Source organism: Sminthopsis crassicaudata, chromosome 2 (assembly GCF_048593235.1).
Source record: "Sminthopsis crassicaudata isolate SCR6 chromosome 2, ASM4859323v1, whole genome shotgun sequence".
Lineage (NCBI taxonomy): Eukaryota > Metazoa > Chordata > Mammalia > Dasyuromorphia > Dasyuridae > Sminthopsis > Sminthopsis crassicaudata.
In genome coordinates, this window is record NC_133618.1 from 591,750,134 (window position 1) to 591,762,866 (window position 12,733).

General features: G+C 31.3%; 1 protein-coding gene across 5 annotated transcripts in view; it reads left to right on the plus strand.

Annotated features, from left to right (window-relative positions):
* Window positions 1-12,733, plus strand: part of ATRNL1 (attractin like 1) — a 1,155,405-nt gene that overhangs the window by 108,484 nt on the left and 1,034,188 nt on the right. For 4 of the 5 annotated variants that reach the window (XR_012487055.1, XM_074295689.1, XM_074295690.1 and 1 more), the window contains exon 8: window positions 9,053-9,308. The exons of the other annotated variant lie outside the window; for it this stretch is intronic. Coding sequence is in view for 3 of the 4 variants with exons in the window: in XM_074295689.1 (XP_074151790.1) it covers window positions 9,053-9,308 (256 nt within the window). In the remaining variant the exon portion in view is untranslated. The remainder of the gene's footprint in view (window positions 1-9,052; window positions 9,309-12,733) is intronic. 5 annotated transcript variants of the gene reach the window in all.

Consider the following 12,733-nt stretch of genomic DNA (forward strand, 5'->3'; position numbering starts at 1 on the left):
AAATATTTTAGTTACTGTATATATTGTTTTCCTGGTTTTGTTTACTTCATTTTACATTCTTCTTATAAGTCTTTCAATACTCTTCTGGATTTCTTACATTCCTATTTTCCTCATTTTAAAAAATTTGTATTCCCAGTTCACGAATGTGTTTTCTGTCCTCAGTCTTTTGTTGTTGTTGAGGCAGTTGAGGTTAAGTGACTTGCCCAGGGTCACAAAGCTAGGAAGTGTTAAATGTCTGAGATCAGATTTGAACTCAGGTTCTCCTGACTTCAGATCCCCTATTTGTCATCACTTTTGATGAAAGTGTTGATACAAATTTCTCTCAAAGACTTATGCAAACCTAAAATTTTATTATTTTGTACCATTGTTATCATTATCTTTAATGAAATTATTAATTATTTTTGTGATTTATGCTGTAATACATCAATTCTATAGGATTAGATTAAATAATCTTAAATTAATTTTACCTTTTGTTTCTTTCCCTTTAAAATCCTACTTACAACCCTTATGCTCTTTAAAATACCTAGTTTGTTTTGATGATAATTAATCCCTCCCTGAATTTGCTCTCCATTTTACTCTGCCCTTTTTTCTTTCTGTAGCCTCTTGTTTCCCTGTTGAGTTGAATACATTTCTATACACTTTCTGTGTATGTGCATGTGGGTGACTTCTGCCTTCTCTTAAACAGTTTAGGTGGAAGTGAGATTCAAATGACATTTATTTTCCTTTTCTCCTTATTTATATAATTTACTTTTATACCTTGGTTATGCGACACGTTTATTCAGCCTTTCTCCTTTTTCCCTTCCTCTTTTTTTTTTTTTTAGATCACGAAAATATAACAAAACTTCTTCCAAGACTTCTCTTTTTGATTTCCTTTGTAATCCCTTATGACACTAGTGTTTTTAGGGGATGCCTATTATTCATCCTGTTAGAGCATTTCTTTTTCAATTTCTTTCATTTCAATCACTTCCTCTCTTTTCATTTGCAATATGATTTTATTTACTTATTTTGGAAAAAAGCCCCCAAACTCTTGCTTAATTCTTCCAAAAATCATACTTGACTCTATGGCCAAGTTGTATTTTTCATTGAGGCTTTGCTTATGGATGTTTTGGTATTATTCTTTTCAATTGGGTTTATGTACTTGGACATCTTTAGCACTTTATCATTGAATTCTCCTTTTTCTTTTGCTTGCTCTTTTTTCAGCCTTATTTCCCACCCTTGGACTTTGCATTATAAGTAGACATTATGTTCTTTTGGAGAGAATATTTGGCCTTATTTGGCCTTGGTTAGTTTTCTCTGCATATTAAATGCTTTTTTTCCCCCCCAAGGGATCTGGGGTGGCTTTTGCTGGAGAACTACTGACTTTCAGCGTACTTTGTGTGGTTTGATCTAAGATAAGTCTTCTCACTGTCCTAGTCTGAGCTTTGTAAGCTCTTGACTCTAGTTTGTATCTGGGCAGTAAAACTATTTGTTTTTTTCTTGTTGGAGCATCCATATGCTGCTGCCAGTCCTAGAGCCTACCAGTTACAAGGATCTTTGACAGTCAGAGACTTCGTGTCAAGAACTTTTCCTTCTTAGTTTTCAGTACTTGTGGCTGAGACATTTGGAGGAGCAGTTGTCATCCCATAACCTGATTGGAGTTGGTGCTTTCCAGGGTATTAACAAAGGGCACCTGAATGAAATCAGTGCTGTGCTCAGGGATCTTGGGTTTTGCATCATGAACTATTATCTCCCTAAGGTCATGGATGATACTTTGGTTTATCTGGCGTATGTTTTCTCCTGTTTATCTCTTAGGATGGCTTGCTGCCTCAGTTAGGCAACTGTATACATTTAATTTATGGTAATTCAAAGAGAACAATGATTCAAAATTGCTCAGATATTGATCATTCAACTGAATAAAAGAGGTGTTCTCACTTTATAAAGGTATCAGGTATCTTATTATTTCCATCACTTGTAGTTGAAAAGTGTGGAATCTCTCACGATAACACAATTCAATTGAGCAAACATTGTTATTTATCATCTATTATGATATACATACATCAATAAATATAATATGGTCCCACTCCTTAGAGAGCTTATAAGGAAGGATGTACATCTTCTTAGAAAGATCCAATTCATATATAATCAGGAATCCCTTTAATTACATTCTGAGAGGTAATCTAGCCTTTGCTGGATTTTTTTTAATTTTTAAATTTTTGTGATTTTTTGGTATTTGGCAAAATAAAATTTCTTGTGAAATAGGAAGTTATTCAAGTAATTCATATTATCAAAGTAAAATTATTAGGTAATTAAGCTCAGTTGTTTCTCATTTTTAATTTGTTCAACTTTTCTGTTTTTTTAATCCATTTTTAAAACTTTAATTTTTTTCTGTAATTTGAAATATAGACATTCTATTTCCTCTTCATTTCTGTTTTTCTCTAATTCATTCCTTTGAGATTTCTAAATATATGTCCTTGTGTATGTATTTTTTTCCTCAGAGGAATGCTTTATTTGCATATCAAAGGTTTTACTATTTTATATCATTTCATCCTTTTTCAAATAGATATTTATTGATTCTATAATGTTCTTTGACCCATTCATAATCCAGGATGTCATTATTAGAACACCATTTCAATCTTTTTTTGCTTGCATTTCTTATACTGATTGCTATTTTTATTATGTTTGGTCCATAAAGGTTTTTATAATTAAAAATAATTTATTTAATTTATAAATTTTAGTTATTTTTATTTTTACTTTGTTATTTTTGATTTTTTTTACATTTATTTTTAACTTCTCTGTGACTTAGCACATGGGCTATTTTATAAAAATTCTGTGTGATCCTAAGAAATAAATAAAAATTTAAAAATATTATTATTCAGAAGATATCTTATGTCTTTCAGTTCTAAATTCCCTAGCAACTTGTTCATTTCTATATTTTCCTTTTTATATGTATTCCTGTTAAATATGTCCAACTGTGAGAGGAATATTAAAGACTCAATACCATTGTGGTATTATTTATGAATCTTTTATGTAACTTTTTCTTCATGAATTCAGATGTTACTCTATTGTGTATTTGTTGAGTGTTGGTATTGATTCACTGTTTATTATTCCTTTAAGCATAATATAGTTTTCTTATTTACTTCTCTTGAACCTGTGAATTTTTATTTTTCCTTGTTTGATGGAATGGTTCATAACACTGATTTTTTATTTTTTTTGATGGGAATCACCTGATGCATAATTAATTATCTCAACCTTTCATTTTCATTTTTGAAGTATCTATACTTTTCATATGTATATAAAACATCTTTGGGTTTTGTTTTCTTATCTATTTTATCACTCTTATTTTATTGGATAGCAAATCATTGATATTTAGAGCTATGAACATTAGATTAATATTTTCTTCTATTTGTTTTTTAATATTTTTTTCACTTCCACTCCTATATTAAGCTTGCAATTTGTCTCAGGTTTTATTTTGTTTAAATTATTTTTATACTCCTATGTTCCCACATGTGCTCTCAACTCTATTTCCATTTGTCTGTCCTTTTAAATTTTGGATTTTATGAAAGTCATTAATTTATTTTTAATTTAAAATATATGCAGTCTTTTTATGGTTGCTTTATTTTTCAACTCAAGTAAGATGTTAGTTCAAAATCTTCTAAATTCTTCTTCAATTTCTTATTTTTATTCATTTTATTGATTTTTTTCCCTGTTTTTCTCTTTACTTCCAGTGTATCATAAATTTAATTTTTTGATTTTTACCTTTTTTCTCTGAATGTAACTCAATGGGGGTTAAATGTTCTGAAGTATCAAATTTGAGCTCCTTCTGACTAATTTCTGTATACTTTCTTTTATATAATTTGCCTCATTCTCCATTTCTTATTTATTGTATCTCCCTTTAAAACCTATGCTCTTTCAAAATCATTATTAACAGATTTTATGCTATGAAACACATTTGTATTATATGTTTAGAAAATATAAATGGAAAACTAAAATCTAGTGACTAGTAAAATCATTAATTTTTGGAGAGAAAAGTATTTTTTAAATTCTTAGTCCATCTGTAAGTAGGATGTAGCGTTTGTAGAAGGGACGTGACTTGCCCAAAGTCAAAAAGCTGATTATTCTTAGTTCAGTGTGCTATTATGAAAAATTTTATCATGAGCTGATGAACCATAGCTATTTTGTTAATAATTAGTGACTTCAATGATAAGCAAAATTATATTACTTGGAAACCTAGATTTTATCAAAATTATACTACATAGTATTTTATTGCCATATACTGTCTGTGAGACCCTAGGTAATTGCTTAACTTTTTAGTGCCCAGTGCAACTAGGACTTTAATTTACAGAACAATTACTTGTTTGCTTTGTCTGAGTTTCCTTTTTAAAAAACTCTCTACAGTTGATTAAATTACAAACTGACAAAAATATTTTAACATTTTCAACAATGTTTTTTCTGATTTTTATTGAATAATATACATATTTTTTGAACAGAACAGTTGGAAAATTGTTTTATTAAAATAGATTTGAAAATGGATAAATAAAATTCTCTCATTCATAGGAATTTTAATTCTCCCATTCATAGTCTTTATTTTCTATTTCCTTCCATTTTATTGTTATATTTAGTTATTCCTAGTTTATTTTGTGTACTCCTCCTTATTTTGTTTTACTGTATCTTTGTATGTTTATATCCTTTTAAAAAAAGATGTTACTTTCCAGCTCCAAAATTTATCATTCTCATCTATTTTCCATGTCATATGTTGTTTTCTCTATTCCTAAACTCCACCAAAGCTCTTAAAGAAATCTATAAATCATGCTTCCATGATGATCTGGTGGAATTTCTCCTTCTCTTTAAAATTTTTCCATGTACTATCATTTTTTATTCTTTCTGTCCAATTATTTGAGTGTCACTCCCTCTGCTGCCCCTCTTTTAAAATTTTTTTGAATTTTTCTTGTATTTCTTATACTTTGGGCCAACATTCTTTTTTATCAAGTCACTTCCAAGTACTCTATACTATGTTTTAGAACTAAAAATTGTGCAAATAGTGCCATCCTTCATTGTTAAAGGATATTTTCTCACTTAAAGTATATTTTCTCACCTAGGAACTCCTTATACGATGAAATTGCAAGGCCATTTCCTATCCCTTATTCTTTTAAAGTTTCTCTTTGATATTTTAACTTAGACTAAGGTATCTTCAAATATGTTTTGAAGCCATATAATTTTTTATTTTTAAAAGACCAAAGTATTTAACCAAGAGATGAAGAATATGAAATGGTTAATAGATCTATAATCTTATCAACATGAGTGTTCCCTTAAATATGAAGAATGAAAACATCCATCCATTCCTGCAATCTGTTTACTGAAGTTGCTAAAGCAGGTTCTTGCTGTCGTAATATTGTTAGATTGTAAAGCAAATCATTTGGGTTGTTCTTTCTTAAGTTGTTTCTTAAGTTGTCTTTCATTCTTGTTGCGTAAGCATTATTTTCTTTCATATATTTCTTAGATAACATCTTTTACATTCTTTTATTTGTTATGTGTTTTATTCAGCCCAGAACCTTCATTTATTTTTACTCCGTCCTCTGAATAATACTCAATTTTAATTCTTTAGCGTCTGTAGTGGAATACTTTTATTAGAATTTTTTTTTCTTCAGAGATAAGTTTTAGGATAAGTGCAAGAACGTTGAAAAATCAGTCCTATGCTCTGGTTTGGTTTGGTCTGGTCTAGTCTTCTCTACTCTTCTCCCTTCCTCCCCTTGTTCCCCTTCCTTCCCTTCCTTCCTTCCTTCCTGCCTTCCTCCCTTCCTCCCTCTTTCCTTCCCTCCCTTCTTCTTTCCTTCTCCTTTCCTTCCCTTCTTTTCCTTCCTTCTACTTTCCTTCCCTTCCTTCCTTCCTTCTGTTTCTATCTGTCTGACTGTCTGTATCTGTCTGTCTCTTTGTGTATCATCTTCCTTTCTTTCTATCTATATATCTATGTATCTATTTATCATCAATTTATCAGCAGCTCGGTGGCTCAGATCTGAATTTAAATTTAGTCCCAAACACTTAGTAGTTTTATAATCTTGAGCAGGTCATTTAATTCCTAAATTATCTGAGTTCCTCATCTATAAAATTAGCTAGAGGAAGAAGTAACCAGAAGAACCCCATGGATAGTGTTGATGGTAAATGGGATCACAAAGTTAAATAAGACTGAAGAACTGAACATTACATATACACACACATGAACACAAACATGTATATATAGTTGTATACATATATGCATAAAATTATTACACACACTAATGAGCTAAAATATTACTGAGTATTGTTAAACCATTAACTGAGGGGCTAAGTGACTTGTCCTGGATTACACAGTTTGTGAGGCTGGATTTGAACTCAGATCTTCCTGATTCCTGGCGTAGTGCTTTATCCACTGTACTACCTAGCAGCCCCCAAAGAAGTTTTACCTCTGTTTTAAAACTTAAAATGTGTGCCCGAGAATCATTTTGCTCACTTTGCTTGGTTTGGCCATTATTGTTTGTTTCTGTCAGTGATTTCAATATGTGGAAACTTTCATTTCTTTTCTAAATTTCTGGCTTGTTCAAACAAAACCAAGTTTCCAGGACCTGAAGAATTACACTATTAAATTATGCGAAAATGAAATTTACATGCCAGACATTCATGAGATTAAATGGAATTAGGTTGATCTCTTAGGCCATATAGATATATGTATATGTATATGTAGATATATATCACTTGTTCCCCTTGGTCTTAGAGTTGGTGGGATGGGTGGCATCCATCTTTGTCATTTCCTCATTTTGGTATTTGCAGATGATTTTATAACTTTTTTTTTTTTTTTTTTTGCTTAGAATTAATTAGTTCCTTCTCTCTCTTTCCTTTATACCTTTTCCTTCACCTCTAGGCAGTCTATTACCAATTCCTGCCAACTGTTTTTTCCTTAGTGTTTCTGGAATTGTCATTAATCTGCCCTGAAGGAGGGAATACTTAAGTTGATGAGAAAACAGATTGATTGAATAAACGAAATATTAAAAGAACATCTGATTTATTCCTCCTTTTCTATTTTAATAGCCACTACATTAGTTAAATTTTCATTACTTCTTTGCTATAACAGTTTCCTAATTTATCTTTCTTAATTGAACCTTCTAATTACATTTCATTTGACACAAAGTTGACAAATTATAATTTAAAGTTATGTTTTTATACATATCCTTCCTTTCTTTAAACATTTTGAATGGTTATTAAGTTAAATTCATTGTAATTTTGGAAAATATTAGTTTTACCCTTGTCGTTTGCCAGTGGCTGATATGGACAGGGCATTCTAAGTTTGTTTCCTTTGCAACTTTTACTACTTACTATAGAAGATTTTTTTCAGAAAGCATTTTATAAGCTGTAAAGACAGCTAGGTGGGATAGTAAATAGTGCTGGGCGTGGAGTCAGGAAGACTTGAATTCAAATATAGTCTCAGATACTTACTTGATGTGGGAGTCTGGACAAGTCATTTAATCCTGTTAAACCGAGTTTCTTCAACTGTAAGCTGAGGATACTACCTACTTCCCAGAGTTGTAGTGAAGAGTGCTTGGCATATAGTAGGTACTATGTGAATCCATATCTCTTTCCATTCCCTAACCCCTATAAAGTATTAATCCAGAAAGCTTCAGTAGTTTCATAGTTCCTACAGAATCAAGTTAAATTATTTCTGTTTTACAGTCAAGGTACTTCTTATCTGTTGCGGGCTCCTTTTCTAGCCTCATCTCATATTTTTTCTCTCCTCTAATTCTATAGTGATAATGGATTGTTTTCTGCTCTGCAGAAATGCCTTAGGCACTCATGCTTCCATGATTCTGCACAGGTTGATCACTATGTCTGGAATGCTCTCTTTCCCTTTCTTTGCATATTGAATTTCCTACCCATTCTCTAAAGTTAAATTCAAAATATTAATTCTTCCACACATTCTTCCATGATTCCATTATGAATAATAATAAGATTCCCCTTAGATTTTAGGTAGTTTTTTGTTTTTGTATTTCTCTATGGTATACAATTACGTTTTAAGCTCTCCAAGTACTATTCTCTCTCTCTTTAAGAGGGTAAACTTTGAAGGCAGAGATAGTATCTTACCTATATGTTGTTTCTCAATACCTAGCACAGCATTCTACACAAAATAGGTGCTTAATAAATGTTTGTCATATTATTTCAGTGTCTATAAATTATTTTTTAAAATTCCTATTTCTCAGTTTTCTTTTATGCCCATACCCAGACCTCTTTTAAACATCCATGCCACTTGATTTCATAAAATATTAGTTGTTTTATAATTTATTTTCTATTCACCACATGAAAAAAATACCTTACATTTCAATTAAAAGCTGGTGACATTTAAATGTATTTTAGGATAAGGGGTATGGATATCTTAAAATCAAATAGTGGGTGTCTAATCCTTTGTGTCTTGACTAAAGATATGAAATGCATCTAGATGCAGTGCAAATATTAAAAAACAACTAGGAAGATTTCTGCAAATTAACCATGTTGGTATGAAACGAGTTTTTCACAGGACAAAGGTGACATTTGGCACAGAGTGGAAATATTACAATACTTTGTATTTTCTTTTTTGCTCCTTTGTTAGACAGTTAGAGAAAATTTGTATTTGAGACTAAGCATTAGAGATATATCTTGCTAAATGCTGATGAAAACTGAAGAAGTTTGTCTTTCCCATTTGCTAACAAGTTCTTAAAGGTTTCTCTCTACAAAGAGGGAGGTCAAAGACCAAATGGCACCATCTTTGAAGAGTTTTTGATATAAATATAATTAGAGGTTCTGAAGTAAAGTACATGTCTTTGACAAAATGGAGCATTAGAATCATATCACATGACTATCAAAATCAGGAATAATTTTTTCTTCAATGATAATTTTCTAAAAATAAATTTAAATATTATTTTATTAAAACTAATAAATTTAAAAATTATTAAATATTAGCAGTAGAGACTGTTTTGTGCATTTTTATGGGTGATTACTTATTTCATAAGAGTTAATACCTCGGTATTCTGAGAAAATAGTTATAACTTTTTCTTTTAATTTTTTTAATTTACAGGAAAATATCTTCATGTATGGAGGCAAAATTGAAACAAATAATGGCAATGTCACAGATGAATTGTGGGTTTTCAACATACATAGTCAGTCATGGAGTACAAAAACCCCCACAGTCCTTGGACACGGTCAGCAGTATGCTGTGGAGGGACACTCAGCACATATTATGGAGCTGGATAGTAGAGATGTTGTCATGATCATAATTTTTGGATACTCGGCAGTATATGGTTATACAAGCAGCATACAGGAATACCATATCTGTGAGTTACTGTTATAATGTACTTAATTATATCTCCCTTTCCAACAGTAATTGAGAATATTTTGTCTTTCATAAAGTTTTGAAATGATTTCTGAGTGTTCCAAAATTAGATCCAAAAGCTAGAGACTGATAAATTTTAATATCAGTTATCTTTCCATTAGGTTTTATCACTTAATCCTTTAGTAAATATTTCCATCTATATTTTGGGAAACTTGAGAGAATTTTTCCTTTTCTTTTTGGATTTAGTATCTCCAGGGCATATCATTATAACTGGAATGTTGTAGGTACTTACTATATATTTATTGGTTGATTAATTGTATTCTACATAATACATTTTTTTAAAGAAAATTGAATTAGATTTTAAATAGTACCAGTAGGTGGTGGTATATCCTCAGGGTTTTAGCCCTTCTTTATAGTATACTTAGTGATTTCAGAATTCTTGTTCACGTAGAGTTCTTTTTTCAACCTTAATCTTAATGACTGATTTGATGATAGTACATAGGATTTCATAGTGAGAAAGAACCTTCAAGGATGTTCCAGAGGATTTTGCATATACCTTGTCTTCTGTAGGTACTTCAAAACTCTTTCTTTAGCTATCACTAATTAGTTTCTTTGAAGTGCACTTAAAAATATAGATATAAATAAAAATATAGAAATATAGATTTCTCTTGTAGTCATATACTGTTTCTATGTAATTTTTGTTTCTCAAGGAGTTTAGTACCTGACTCATAGTTTTATCAAGCTGGATTTCAGGAAAAAGTAGAATGCCCTGACTTCATCAATAATGTGTTCTACTCTGGTCTTCAAGCAGTGACTGGCTAACTTGTCATTAATGCTGTAGAAAGGGTTATTTATTGGTTTTGCTATGAGGAGCTTCATTTTACTATAGTTATTCACAGTAAGTGAGAATATCACAGATGTCAATACCACAAATGCTTTGACTTGAGTTATTTTGAATGCTCAAATTCCCCTTTCCCATTTCTCTTTCCTCCTAAACTTATTCCTAGTCCTTAATATACATTCTGACTTTTTACTTTTCAGTCACTCGTTCTGACCTCATTTTCCTTAACTTTATATTAAACTTAGTTCCCCAAAGTTCTGGGATCTTTGAAGTGTTTTTCCTGACTATTGTATAAATTCTGAGTTACATTTTCTTTCTGCCTTCTTTCCCTCTGAGGAACTGTTAAACAAAGTCACACAACTATTGGACTGAGTCAACTATGTATTTATGTTATCAAGTTTCAAATGAACCTTTATTACAGGATAGAAATCCTTTTTTGATCAATTCAGTAACACACTACTTGAAGTGGCTATTTCAGACTTCTTAATTCTTTCCTTCAATTCCGAATTCTACTTTCATACTCTTTAATTGTATACAGTCCTGCCTCTTAGTTCCATGATAAAATTGAGGCTATTAAAACATGACTTCCTTTGTTTCTACTCTGAAACTGATCTTCATTGTCAAGGGTAATCCTTTTATTTTTATTTTTATTTTTTGATAACATTCTAGCTCTAGAGGTCTAGCTCCTCTGAAGGGCTCAGAATAAGTCCTTGTCAGGATAAGCAAAAGTCCTTGCCCCACGTTGTGGACGCCAATTTGTAATGTTCTTGAATTGTGAGGGTCTGGCCATCTGTTCAATTATAATCCTTCTCTGGGAGGAGATCTGTAAAATCTTTTCCTCTGTGCGCAGGTTTCTTGGGAGCTCTGAATCTCCTCCAACTCTTGTCCTTCCTCTGCTTTCAGCCTGCCTGGCGTCAAAACTCTATCCCAGAGTTGATTCTCTCAGACCCAATGCTGCCCTTCTTTCATCCTCCCAGAGAATGGGCTGTAAGGACTCAGTGGGGCATGGAAAAATACTTCCACCAATGAACTTGCTCCTCTTAGAATTCCTAAGGTGTAAATTCCCTTTAAAGGCCCGAACCAAAGGTCTGAGCCATAGAGCTGGCCAGACAACCTGAGTTCTCATCTTGTCACTGTCCAGACAACCTGAGTTCTCACCTGGTAATCCTAGCACATATGTATACCAGTGGGTGGTTGTTGGAATATATCTTGTAGAATGTTCTGGCTTAAAAAAAATATTATGAGCTCACAAATATCAATAAGCACTATTGACATATTCAAAAAGGAATAGAAAAAGAGGAATGCATATAAAATCATAAATCTCTATGAAATCTCATGTTTTTTTCAAAGTATATAACAAATCCAGAATAAGTTTTAAAGCTTGTTTATTTTTCTCTTTCTGTGCTTCTGTATTAAAAGTTTAATTGATGCTCTTTTCTTTTCTATCTCTTTTTTTTGACAATATGATTGCTAGTCCCGTATAACTCCCACACTCAAGTGCTTCCTTGTACAAAAACATAATAGTCAAACATAATAGTTGCATAAATGTAGTCAAGCAAAATAAATACACACATTGGCAATGCCTTAATATTTATGTCTCATTTTACATTTCTAGTTTATTATTTCTCTGTCAAGAGATGGGAAACAGGATTCACCATTGCTGTTCTGGATTTTTAGTTGAATATTACATTGGGAGTTCTTAAAGCTTTCAAAATTGTTTTTGTTTATAATGTTTTTATTGTATAGGTTGCATTCCTTTTTAGGTCACTCTGCTCTGGATCAGTTTAGGCAAGTCTTCCCAGGTTTCTCTGACATCATTCTATCATCATTTTTTACAGTTATGTACATTTCAGTACATCATAATTTCTTCAGCCAATCCCCAGTTGATAAACATTGCCATAATTTTCATTTCTTTGCTACCACAAAATATGCTGCTGTGAATATTTTTTGAATATATGGATACTCTTTCTTTTATCTTCTTGCTATCTCTTCTATTCATAATCTTTATCCATTTAAAACTTAGGAATTTGACACATCTATCACTTTCTTTATGTTTAAAATTGTTATTTTTCTACTAACTGATTCTTTCTCCATTGCCTATAATGTGTTTCCTCTGTACAAATGAAAATTTCCAAGGAAAGCAAACTCACAGCTCCTTTAAGAAAATCTTCATTTGATAATGTCATTTCTTCCATATTTTACCACATATTTCTTCTCTCTTTTATTGAAATGCTCCTGGCTTTATTACCTCTAATTCTTTACTCCCTTTCTCAGTTTCTTGTGTTCTAGCTTCTGACCCCACACTTGGTTAAAAATTAAGCAAAATCAATTGACATAGCTACCATATCTAGAAGTTTGTACTAGATTCCATATTCTAATATGTAAACCTCTTAATTAATAAGAAAGAAGAACATTTCATTATCTTTTCCCCTGTAATAATTTAGACCATAATAAATGCTTAAAGTTCAGCATTATTTAGTGTTCTTTTGTTTATATTATTATATTTTTAGTATATTATTATGGTTCTACTTATTTTATTTTATATCATTTCATAAAATTCTTTCCATGCACACTTTTTTAATAGA